Genomic DNA, 13,179 nt, shown 5'->3' with positions numbered 1-13,179 from the left:
TTCGAATACAGCTCGGGCTATTTTTTTTCTAAAAAAAATTGCACCGGCCAAATGAAACAGAGAGGGTATAGGTGTAGCAAGGCAATAACAAAGAAAAGAAGAAACAACATAGTGACAAAAGGGCCGTTCTTTTGCTCATCTTTGTGCTAAGATCTTACATCCTTTGACAAAGAACGCTTAAAAATAAAATCTTAGCACTAAGATCTTACATCTTATTGCATTCTTTTGCAAACGTCTTTCATCATTCTGCTCTGATCAGCGGTCTAAGAACAATGATGAGTGTATCATCAAAGTTCTCTCATCATTGTTTTATGTGGCAGAAAAATGGCGACCTTCACACTTTTTGCTAACATCTGTGACCTGTAAGATCTTAGAACAAAGATCAGTTAAAAGAACGGAAATCTTTGCAGAAAGACTTGAGATCTTAGATGTAAGATCTTAGTGCAAAAGAACGGGCCTAAAGATGTTCCATGTAGCGTTTTCTTGAAAATAATAATTGTCATTAAAATTCAACCAAACAATAATTTATAATTACAAGAAAGAAAATTTTGAGAATTTCAAAAAAGAGCCTGAAACCCTCAAAAACAACGTTACTTGAAATAATAAAAAACAAAACAAAAAAAACTGCCTTTGAAAGGAAGTATACAGGCCCCTACCTCGAACAACAAGGAAGGCTTATTTTAACAGAAATGAAAATAACTCGTAACTTAAGCAACAAAATACATCGCACCACAGCAATGTGTCGTTTTCTGCCGCAAAACCACTTATACCCCAATAGGGCCAGGCCAAATTTGCGGAGAGTTCCAAATTCTAAGATAGACAATCGCATTGCCATGGTTTAAAACCCTTAACTGGTGGCTAATAGTTTTCCATCTTAAAAGCTAAGGATTATTGCATGTTATCGTGGGTAAAATAACCTGCGTGTCTCCTTCTTTTCTTGCCTTTTTTTTCCTAGGGGTGAGCGTAGCGAATCAGGGGTCGTAGATAATCACGAAGGGCTAATTTGAACAGAAAGTAAAAGTTCTTTCGCCTTTGTGAAGTCACGAAAGAGATTACGTCCGACAAACTGGCATTTTCTATCACAGAGTAAAAATTTTGGCCAGACGACCAGCTCTGTAAGAGACGTTATTTAAAACTAGGGAAAAATAAAAGAGGACCTACAACAGGCGATATCGAATCAAAGGGCCAGGAAAAAGAACCGATAGCGAAGAAAATAAGGATTGATGAAATCGAAGTGGATTTTGACGAAGGTGTTAGAGTAAAAAAAGATTAATTTTGACACTGCCCTAAAAATAGGCTCTATTTAAAAACGGAGAAAGTATAGAGACTCGATAGTTTATTTATAAACAAAAATATCAAGCTATTTACTTTAAAATCACCTAAAGTAATTATTCAGAGACAACTTATATGTCATGACTGATTCGCGCTTTCATTTCTGTTCTTCGCAGATTTCAATTTTTATTGGTAGCAAGAAAATTTCTTGTTTTTCTAGGCTTCATTTTTCGTGGTGGATTTGGATAGAAAGCGGTTTCATCTGTTAAAAAAGACAAAAATTGTCGATTTTCCTTTTATAGTTTAGACTTTTGTATCTCAAAAGGATCTACATTTTCTTACGCACTGTGACTGTGTTACGCACGAGTTTATATTTTTTAAGGTTGAATGAGTCTTCTAGCCACTATATTGCGGTAACTATTAATAGCTAACCCATTATTGAATTTGTCATTAGTATGACAAAGAAATTGTCCGTAGAGAAATTGGAGAAGAATAGAAATGCAAAGCTTATGTTTGATTTTATTAACACTACCACAGTAGAGTGGCTAGGAGACTTGTTCACCTTTAAAGGTAAAAGTCAAAGCCACTATTCGGCAACAAAATAAAAGATTGTAAAACTAAAGTAAGTCCGATTCCGATGTAAAACCCCAAGCCACAAAATTAAAATACCTCCAGTTCTTTAAAAAACAAACAAAAAACAAGCATTTACCTACATACGTACAAAAAACTACAAAGACTAGTCTTTGCTGTGAAGCTAGAAATATTGTGGAATATTGTTTTAAAATATTGTTTATTGTTTTACAATAGTAATATTAGAAATATTGAATATTAAATAATTGAAATATAGAAATATTGTTTTACAATAGTGGCTGTCGTTTTTGTACATTTAGAGATAAAAACATTTTGTCAGATTTTTTTTTATATTTTTTTTTTATGTCATCTGTCATCAACGTTGAGAGCCCCCTAGCTACTCTGCTGTGGTAACTGCTACTATTTTATGCATTCTAGACTATGGATTAATAAGGAACCGTAGAGAAATTGGAGGAGAATGGAAACATGAATAATTTATTCTGCAGATAATACAGCGCTATCTATTTAATATTTGAACTGTTAAGAGACTAATTCGAACAAGTACACACACAAATAAACAACGGAAAGAAAACTCATGGAGTATTAATTTAGAAAATACTTATTTTAATTCGCCAATCATCTGATTTTTATTTCTGTGCTTGATTATAACGAACGTTCTTGAGAATAATTGAAAATGAATTTATTCAAGATTGCCTTGTGTAAAAATTAGCCTGTATTTAATTGTAATGTTATTTTGGATATAAATGCTTCCCAAGCTAATCGGAGTGAATTCGGAATTGTTATGAACAATGACAATGCCCGTCCTCACAGCGATTGCGTAACCCAAAGACTCCTTGAACAATTTAAGCATGTTTTTTTTTGCTAATACTCATCCTATAGTCCTGAATCGGCGCTCGGTGACCTCTATCTCTCCCCTGAATTGCTTAAGTGGCATAGAGTAGCACTTCCAAATGAGAAGGGGCTTAAAGTAATGGTCAAACTTCAATTCAAATCGGTGGGGACAATACATAATGAATTGGGCATTACAAAGGTTTTTAAAAGATATAACAGGTACCTCAATTGTCTAAGTAAAGAAGTAACCTTGATTGTGCATTACTTTTGGTACTAAAATTGTTTGTCTATATTAACTCGTATTTCCTTTGTATCCATTCGAAGGTTAAATAAAGCCCACGTACACATTGTATTTAACGGGTACAGTGTTGGCTTCTTTTTTATTTTAGTCATACATCTTGTAAATCTTAAAACTAATCAGGCGTAACAATTGGAAAAGTATAATATTTAGTTATTTCTAATAATCCCAATTTCTGCCTGAAACTCTACTTGAATATTAACAGTATCAAGTAAAACTATCCTCTAGAGCCATTGCTGTTGCATAGGGTGTCGAAACGACGTTTCAGTTGTTGAGTATTTTTTTCAGGGACAAGTAGCAACCTTGCTGCAGCGGGGATCGATCCCTGGGCTCCTTATTGCCAAGCAGAGCATCAATCCACTGTGCTACCACATGGTAAAAATGTACAAGTGACAACTTTTTTTGTATCAACTAGCCAATAATAAAGCATATTTTTTTCTTTTCTAAAAAATGTGGTTTTATTAAGATTTTAAAAGTAAAGAATGAATAAACTAAAAATGACAAAAATTTAACATTTATTAGAGATAAACAATCAGACTTCACCCCCCTCGTCCTTTTACCAATAGCAGATGAGTTCAAGGAATAACGCTTAGCAACAATTCACTAAATTTTTCAGGCGTCATCTTCAGGGTTTCAGTAATTTTGACTGCCTCATATAATTGCAAATAAACAGACGATACAGCGTTCACTGATGTTTTGATCACCTCTTTCTTTGAAGGGGGCAGTAACTTCAGATTTGTTATTTCAGGACATCCAGATAATACACTAGTATCAACGAGCCTCTCCTTAAAAAAGAAACATTATTTTTAGTTCATTATTTTTTTATCATTTTTATTATGTCATCTGTCATCAACGTTGAGAGCCCTCTAGCTACTCTGCTGTGGTAACTGCTACTATGTTATGCATTCTAGACAATGTGATTAATAAGGAACCATAGAGAAATTGGAGGAGAATGGAAACGTGAGTAATCTATTATGCAGATAATACAACGCTATCTATTTAATATTTGAACTGTTAAGAGACTAATTCGAACAAGTACACACACAAATAAACAACGGAAAGAAGACTCATGGAGTATTAATTTAGAAAACACTTATTTTAATTCGCCAATCATCTGATTTTTATTTCTGTGCTTGATTATAACGAACGTTCTTGAGAATAATTGAAAATGAATTTAAAAGGAAATGAATAGAAGAAAAAAAATCAGCCTAATTCAATGAAATTCTACGATTCTAGATTTAAAACTTATTCCAAGAGTGACTCAAAGAACATTGTCCATTTAAAAGATTTGGATATATGGCACATTAAAACGGCTCTAATATGAATATGAAAATAATTGAGTCTGAGGCAGTTAGGCGTTAATGGCACTAACGTCAAAAGCAATATAGGGCTGCAGAATTAAATTAAAAAGTTAAGACAGCATTAAATCCTTATTAATGAACACTTCTCTCGCAAATCAACTGAGTATTATAGTCTTGGCCTGGGTTCAGGCAGCTGCTTTGCTTTTGGATCAAAATGGGTCACAGATAAAGTCCTTCTTTTGATTACCTCTGGTACAGTTTGGTAAATCGCATTAAGCAGTTTAGCTAGCGCTAAAGCCAGCGTGGTGTTACCTTTATACACTTTTTAATTTAACTTGGTAACACCACGCTGCCTTTAGCGCTAGCCATTGCATCTTAATAGTGATTAAAGAAGAGCAGCTTTCTATTATTTTGGAAAGTTGTTGTAATTGCTGTAACTCTCAAAATATGTCTACAACCTAATAGAGTTCCCGAGGGTTATCTTCAAGTCTTAGACTCATCTTACCATTTTTGTACGACCCGAAAAATTCTGCGAGAAGACAACCTACTGGCCCAGCTGATAATTTGGGCCGGAAGATCTATTCCTGAAAGTTCGAGCTACCAAACAGAAAAATTGTTGAAGTTCACTATAGGGGGTAGAACCATGGGTCTCGTAAACCGCTCTTCCTAGAGCCTAATTTGAGTTACAGATTCATTACTGTTGGTTTTACTGGACTTTACATATGTAGAAAATTTAAACGAGGTGCCTAAACCAAAAGATAAAACCTGCATATTGATTGCCATCAAATTCACTTACATTTGAGTGTGAATTAGCTGAAGAAATTCAGTGTTTTCAGTAATTTTATTTGAAGATATTTTGGTTATTGGAAATAAAATTTACGGTATTTAGTTCGACTAACAATTGCAGGATTCAGTTAGGTAGCTTTGAGTCTTTTTAAAACTAAAAACTCAAAAAGTTAATAGAGCCAAGTTTATTTGGCATTTTCCTTAAAGGTAAAATCCTGATTTTAGGAACCAAAATTATTCGAGAATCGACCATCTAAATTCGCGAAAAGCATTCATTTAACCTTTTTTTTTATTTTATTTTTGTAAATACCAAATATTGAATCTTTTGCTACCAGATATTTTGAAAAAAAAGCCATTAAAGGAACCATAAAACAAGCACAGAAATCAAGAGTTTACTGACATATATTCGACAAAATTACCCAGGTTCAGGTGCATTGACTCAATTTTGATATCTGGGTCCGTTTTTGGTAAGTTAAGGGTATTTCAATCTAAAAAAGCCTATTTCAAGCTTTCAGAATCGAAATATTACTCTACAGTAAAATTTCTAAACATAGTATTAAAAAATCAGAAAATTTCTAAATCATATATGACGAACTACCTTAGGAGCGACTTGCTTTAGGTCTTACCTCAGTTCCTCCAGTGCCTCTTGAGATACACAGGGCGTCAAAGAGCAGCCTCAAATCTTCCATAAAGTGGGCCACTTCGCACATATCTTCCTAAGCTAGGATGTGACTTGTTTGAAGGGCTCTCCTGTCACGCTCATACTTCCTATGAAACATAGTCTTTGGTTTTCCTCGGTAATCAGTGCCTTCCGGTTGCCAGTAGAAGAGCATTTTCAGAAATCTACGATGTGGAATGCGATTGACATGTCCAATGATCTTTGGTGTATATAAATGGAGGCGACGTCTGGCTAGCCTGCGCGGGTACGAGCATCGTCTTTGCTGACATAATTTCTCCAGCTGAATCTTAGGATTCGGCAAGGGCAATTATTTTGAAAGACGGTAAGGCGTGTTTTCTGTTCTGCAGTGAAACCTTAGGCATTGCATAAGTAGCTCTGAACTACCAAAACATTGCTCTTGAGCAGCCTGAGTTTCAGCTTCTGCGAGTGTACTGCGAATTTCCGGACTGGTAGAAGCCTCTGAAATGTTCCGATGGCTATGGCTATTCTGGCAGGAAGTTCTCTTTTAGAGTCAGGTTATTTAAGTCGAATAATTAAAGTCCATTACCTCCTCGATGTCTTCTTCTTCTAGTTCGATTTCTATGGGTGAACTTGTAATTATCATAGCTTTAGTCTTGGAGGGGGGGGGGTAATGTGTAATATAATTTTTCTTTGTAAGTTTGGTTATTAATTTTTGAAGCTTCTACTTGTCAGCTTTTATGAGCCCAACATAGTTGGCGAAATCGATTTTCTGAAAACGCCTTGCTGCAGTTCAGATTCCATCTTTTTATCTGTCTAAATATATAATTTATGACTAGGAAAAAGAAAAGAGCTGACAGAACACAGCCTTGCCTTCCTTTCACTACTTTTAAACAGCATGTGGTGCCAATCAGGGGTTTCAACACAGTATTCCGTCTCTCCATGCATGGGAACTATAAGACAAACTAGCTTCTCCAGCATCCCGTAGAGCCACAATCCCAAACTCAAGGTTATACAATCCACTGAATCAAACAATCAAACAATACTCTTAGTGGACTGAATCAAGTCCACGAAGAGTATCTATAATCGTTATCTCCATTCATAGGATTCCTTCAGCATGATGTGTGGAGTAAAGATAACTTTTGCACAGGAACGTTTTGACTGAGATCCATGCTGGTCTTTATGCAAATAGGGATCAAGGACAACTTGAAGTAATCCTAGTATTTCAGGCGGGAAGTGCTTCATCGGGATCTAAAAAAAAATCGATGCCTCTGAAGTTACCACATTATTTTACTTCTCCTCTATTGAAGACTTTGAATGTAGTTCCCGCTCTTCAATATTTGGGGAACCTGTTGGTCCACCTCGGGAGTCAAGAAAATGATAGCCGAATGGCCAAGGTTCGTCGCAGACTGGATTTAATCACGTGTCCCGCAGCTGATGATGTTGAATTGAAAAACATATGTATCTATAGACCTTTTCCGAATAGAACAAAGAGGGGGAGGTAAATCTGCTATGGGGCAAGGGGGTCTACTACCCCCTCCAGCCATCAGCCCCCCCCCTCCCAGCTAAATTTAGTTTCTGCGAAAAAACTTGTCAAAACTGAGATAAGCCTGCATAATTCCAGCATCCAGAGAAACAGGTCAGTTTTATTTAGTATACCTTTGCCCCTTGTGGTATTATATAGCTCATTTTTTCATTTTTACTGTCATTTTTACTTGATTTTGGGAAATTGGCTCCAATTTTGCCCCCCCCCCCCAGGACCTTTTCGAAATTACGCTACTGATTGAATTGAAATACTGAGCTAAGAAAAATGCCAACTCTTTTGAGGAAATCAAAAATTTTTCTTAATTGTAATGAACAAATCATGTTCACTGAATAAATTTTCATTTTCCCGAGCTCAGCAAAAACTTTTATTTGTAAGTTTTTGATAAAGTTACGCAGTAATCCTTTATAATAACAATAGACTATACTGAATTCCTTGGCAAGTTTTTACAGAAAACAGATAGTCGTGCCTTAGAAAGTTTCCCACAAACGCTAAAAATAAGGAGTGACTTATACTTACTGATAGCTGTGTCAGCGATGACTTGTCAAACTTTTTTTCGTTCGAATCAAGGCTAGAGAGGGAAGGCAAGAAGCCAGCAAGGCCAAAAACTTGTAAAAGCTCAGTTGTGTAGACAGCACTTACAGTTGCAATATGACGTGCAATCTGGGCCTGGAAATAAGTTACGGTCAAACAAACAAATTATTCTCTTCTTTAGATTATTTTAGAGACAATTCCACATAATTTCCTCATAAACTCCCGGTCTCGTATTACCAAGCAGAAATCAGTCCTACTACGCTACTAGAGGACATTATTTTCTTGTTCTAAACAAAATAATAAAAGACCAGACCAAAAAAGGTGAACCAACGGACTAATCTTGGAGATGCGCAGCCCAGGGTTCGATTCTAGCTGCTGAAGAGCCAACACAAAGACCCTTATAGTCGAGAAACGTGTCAAGTCATGAATGAATAAATGCAACATGAAAATATACCAAGCTAATGTCCAAGGTCGGGCTGAATATTGGGCATTATAAAGAGGAGGTGTCTAAGCTCACCCGTACCCACAGTAGACAGAATATACCAGTAAGCTTATCGCAGATCATTTCTGGTCTTTGTGAACAAAAAGCTCCTCCCACTTATTTCTGCATTAGCGGGAATGCGGGTTAGTCTGTTTCCGTTTGTTTCAATGCACTTTGATGCAAACAATCGGAAACAGACTAACCTGCATTCCCGCTAATCTGACTTCGCCTATGTTTATATCTGCAAAAACGTTCTCCGGAGCACTCGCACCCCGGTCCGGGATTTTATAATGGGTGAGATAGAGTATGATCATACTGGATAATATATGAACTGTGCCCGTACCTAAGGATTATCCGACATCAATTGTTTCAGTTAAGGAACATTTCAACCGTTTCTTTACTGCCTCATCAATCCGGCCAGTGTGTTAACATTACATTATTTTAGAGTGGCAGCGGCAAAAAAAAAACAACGGTAAAAAAGCCTAGTGTGTTCCCGCATTAGCAGTTTCAATTCATTTTCTCGTTTAATTTTGCTTCGTCAAAACGGATTATATCAATGTCTTCTCGTTTAATTTTTCTCTGTCAAAACGGATTATCTTCTCGTTTCATTTGTCTTTACATACTTTTCCAACGATCTGGTATATAAAAACGTGAACTTTCATAGCTAATAATTAATATTTTTTTCAAGGATTGTGAAGGAAAATCCAGATTATCATCACCATATTATCAATGAAAATCTTAATTTTCGGCCTACAATAGCCAATTTTTCGTCCTGTTTCGTTAATAAAAAAAAAACAACACTATTTCTGTTAAATTAAAACAAAAATTTTAGTCCGGTTTTGCCTAGCAGGCACGTCCACAAGAATTATCTATTTTCGTATATTAATGAATAAAATTCAAGGGGGGGAAATAATAAAAACAAAATTTATATATAAATTTGAATAACAAATGCCAAGAAATTCAAGAAAATTTAGGATTTTAGAGAGGGGAGGAAGGCTGGACCCCAATATCCCGCCCCCATTGTCTAGCCTACTTTTTTTGGAAAAAAACATTTTCGCCAGAAAACTAGCAACAATTTATTATCCATTTTTTTTTTTATGAAGTCCGGATGTTGTCAGGATGTTGAATGTTGTTAAAATTAATCTTTCATACATACCTCAAGGGATTTCGTCTTTTCTTCAAGGGATCCATACAACACTGTTTTCTTGAGTAGAGGCTCTAACAGATTTATAGAGTAAATGGCATCGTCCATTCGGCTTAAAGCTTCAAAAGGCTCACTCACTATCAACAGAATCGGCTCTATTCCTGAATAAGAAATCTGAAAACAAAAACAAACAGATTAAGTAACTAGACACCTAATATGTTTGGCCGTCTTTAAAATCTACAGATAGTTTTAGGAATTTCAACTATCCTTAGTATGAATTTGGCTGTCAAAAAAAAAAAAAAACAAGAAAAAAAGAAAGAAAAAAAAACCCCAGCATACTCGATGTCTGAAAGGTGTTTCCCTAATTATAAATTATTTATTATTCACTTTAAGTAAAAAAAATACTTGTAAGCGGAGCCAAAATTTTAGTTTCACTAGAGGATTCAGAGACGTAGTTGTAATTTACCAAATTTTACGTTCAAGGAGCATTAAATACGAAACATCACAAAATTGTACCATATATCCTCTGAATCCACGGCGCACAAAACCTAGACACCTTTCCTTAGCGGAGAAAAACTGGCAAGAAGTTTGGCCCTACAAGCATTAGCCCCTTCAACCGCGTTCTATCAGGCAATTTACGTTAGCATTTTACAGGGTTCAGGACTTTTCATCGAAAGATCAGCTTGATCAGACCTCTTCTTTGTATTTCTAAAAATCACATAAGAATGTTGTTTTCATCATCTTTTTTTATACTCATACATGCCGGTCTATTTTTCAACTAATTTAGCCATGCGGGGAGTTATTCGACATGGAATTTAGACTGTAAAAGTCCCAGAAAGTTACTTAAGTGTAAAACTTAAGTGAATCATCTGTATTCAAGAAAAACACACTTATCACATAGCAATTTCTAAAGACTCTTACTTAGTTCCTTCAAAGTGTAGAAGCGTAAAGGAAAGCAACAACAGTTCGCCACAGCGTTGTCCTGAGATGTCGACCAGCGGTCCTCAATCGAAGTCTTCGCCGCCTTCACCTCCCTCTCTAGCTTCCTGCCGTAAGTTATTTGTGATCTCCCTGACTTGTGAAGCCAGGGGGGCATCCAGCACCATAAACTGCGAGGTAGCCTTCCATCACTAATCCGTACCATATGCACCCAATAGACCCCTCATCGCTCTCTAATGTGACCAGTGAATTATCTGATAGCTTTATATTACAGCCGCTCAAACTTTAATTTTACACTTGCAGTTCTGAATGCCTGAATTGTCTCCAGTTATTTTATTTTTGTGCTAAAAGTTAAATGCAACAAAATCGCTATTCTTTAGTGATAAAATAAAATTCCCTGCTAGTGAAGACTAAGATTCAGAAACATAAAAGGCTAAAGAAATTTTTTATGTCAACTAAGGAAAAATAAACCGCACAGAAATAATTATATTTTCAAAACTAAAAAAATATCATTTATGAAATATAGTCTGCTTTTTTTAACTCTTATAATGACACTTTTATTTCTATAAACTTAAAAGTTGGCATTTTTACTCATAGGTTTCCATCCCCAATACAATTCTGATCGACCTCTAATATAACTTTCCTCCCTTTTTCATTCGTGATTTCTGGTAAGCAGACTTACCCAATACATATCTACCGCATCTTATTGTTGCTGTTTTTTTTTTACAATTTTATTCATTTATTTTAATATTATAAAATCCAACCTAAAACTATGTAAAAAATATAATTGCTTAAGGATAGTAACAATAACTTGAACGATTTTCAACAATTAACCATCAAAAATTTTGCTTTAGACAATATTTCGTTCACATAGAAATCCTTAAATCAGTTAATAGGGTTATATTTGTCAATCAGGCTCTGAAAAAAGATTTTATATCAATTTAGGTTTTATCGTTTAGGTACACGGCGATTCCTGCTCATTCTATGAGATTCGCGTTTGTCATAAGTGGTATACGTCAATGCATTTTTATTTGTCCCTTTTTGTTCTGTGTATCGTCGATTATCTTGAATAAACGCACTAAAAATAATTAAATAACCTACCAAAAATAATTTAAGATCTTTAAATATCCTTAAAAAAAGAAAAAAACTTTTTCCGTAGTAAAAAACTTTTATCTTTCCAGGGACAGAATTAACAATAACCTAACGGCTCATGACTTTTAGGCAACTCATTATTCGTCAATAGTTTTGTTATCACTAAATTGCGAAAAGGAATAATGCCAATTTACCAAGTGCAACTTGGTTAAACAAATTTGGTAACAATATTGGAATTCCTTATTTTTCTTGCCTTTTCTATCTCCTTGTTTCACTTCCTGGATTTCTATTTTCGTGTTGTTTTTTTTTTCGTAGCATTACTGTTTTACATTATTTCCAGCATCGGCAGACGGTGAAAATGAGATGAAATTAGGCTTCCAACTTTACACCCTCCCAAGAAGTTCTTATTTCCTTCCAATCCTTTCTTACGACCTCATTCCCCTTGTTCGCGGAAGACCTGCTTTTCGCTTGGCCCTAGATCGGTGGCCAAAAAGGACGATCTTTGGCAATTTGACTTCATTTTTATGACTTTCCATAAAATACTAGAACATTTTCAAGTCTTTCTTAAAACTTACCTTGCGAATTTCGTCATCAGGCACTTGTTCCGATGCACTCAACGACCATAGTACAGAAGAAAAAGAAGAGAGAAACAACAAATATTCTGGAGGAGCATTCAAATCGTTCGGCGGAACTCTTAGAAAACTACTGATCTGGGATCCATATAAATTCAACTGTTCACCAATGCGCAATAAACAAGAACTGCAAAAGTTATCCATTGCAACCAGAAATGAACATGCTTTGGGTAAGATCTAGATAAAAACAAAACTGCCTTATAATGGTAAACTTTGTTTTGTAAAAAAAAAAAAAAAAAAAAAAAAAATAAAAAAAAATAAAAAAAAGAGAAGATATTAGTAAGATACTGCTACTAATACTACAAACAAGTCACCTCAACACCAAGCTGCCTAAGGCCAACATAGCTACGCACACTCGTCTTCCATCCCAATCTATTCAAAGCTTCCCTCTTTACACCTTTTCAGAAAGTCCCCATTTCCCTTAAATCTTTCCTTATGAGATCCCCCACACCAACCGAAGACAACCTGATTTCCCTTTAGCCCTAGACAGTTGGCCAAAAAGGACAATCTTTGGCAATCTGTCATACTTCATCCACAGAACGTACCCTACCATCGCAACCTTTCCCTCATTATAGCCCTAGAAAGCGGGATTTAACCACACTGTTCGTACAGCCAACTGTTTGAAATACGGTCAGTCAGTCAGGTACCCAAAACAATCCATAGGCAATTTCTCTGGAAAACATCTAGAAAATCTTCCTCCGTTTTTCGGAGCACGCATGCTTGAGAACCATTTATCACCACTATTATCACTGTAGCTTCCAATATTCTAAACTTGATTCGCAGATTTATCTCCCTGTTCTTTCAAACTTTTTTCAACTGAGGAAAAATACCTAGGGCCTTGGCTATTCTACTTTTAACATCTTCACTGCACCCATTGCCTTTACTAAAATACTACCAACCTTAGTGAAGCTGTCCCACTTGATCCATATTTTCCTTACTCAACGTCACCTTGTCATCTTCACTTATTTCGAGCCATTGCGACTTAGTCTTCTTAACATTAATTTTCAAACCTATTCCAGCACCCTGAACCCGCAAAACCTCTAAAAGTTCATTCATTTTTCTCACATTTTCATTTAGGATACATATACCATCAGCATA

At 35.6% G+C, this 13,179-nt stretch overlaps 1 protein-coding gene across 3 annotated transcripts in view; it reads right to left on the bottom strand.

The window, feature by feature from the left end:
* Positions 1 to 3,436: 3,436 nt before the first annotated feature.
* The window catches only part of Cog6 (conserved oligomeric Golgi complex subunit 6), a 158,438-nt gene continuing 148,695 nt past the window's right edge, over positions 3,437 to 13,179 (bottom strand). For all 3 annotated transcript variants that reach the window (XM_089102058.1, XM_089102059.1, XM_089102060.1), the window contains 4 exons: positions 12,025 to 12,258; positions 9,431 to 9,592; positions 7,779 to 7,928; positions 3,437 to 3,777 (listed from right to left, as the gene is read on the bottom strand). In XM_089102058.1, the coding sequence (XP_088958184.1) occupies positions 3,568 to 3,777; positions 7,779 to 7,928; positions 9,431 to 9,592; positions 12,025 to 12,258 (756 nt within the window). In that variant the 3' untranslated portion in view covers positions 3,437 to 3,567. The remainder of the gene's footprint in view (positions 3,778 to 7,778; positions 7,929 to 9,430; positions 9,593 to 12,024; positions 12,259 to 13,179) is intronic.

This window comes from Artemia sp. Qi Xiang Cuo, chromosome 16 (assembly GCF_049724085.1).
Source record: "Artemia sp. Qi Xiang Cuo chromosome 16, ASM4972408v1, whole genome shotgun sequence".
NCBI lineage: Eukaryota > Metazoa > Arthropoda > Branchiopoda > Anostraca > Artemiidae > Artemia > Artemia sp. Qi Xiang Cuo.
Note: the sequence above shows the minus strand (reverse complement) of the source record. Positions and strands in the feature narration are given on the sequence as shown.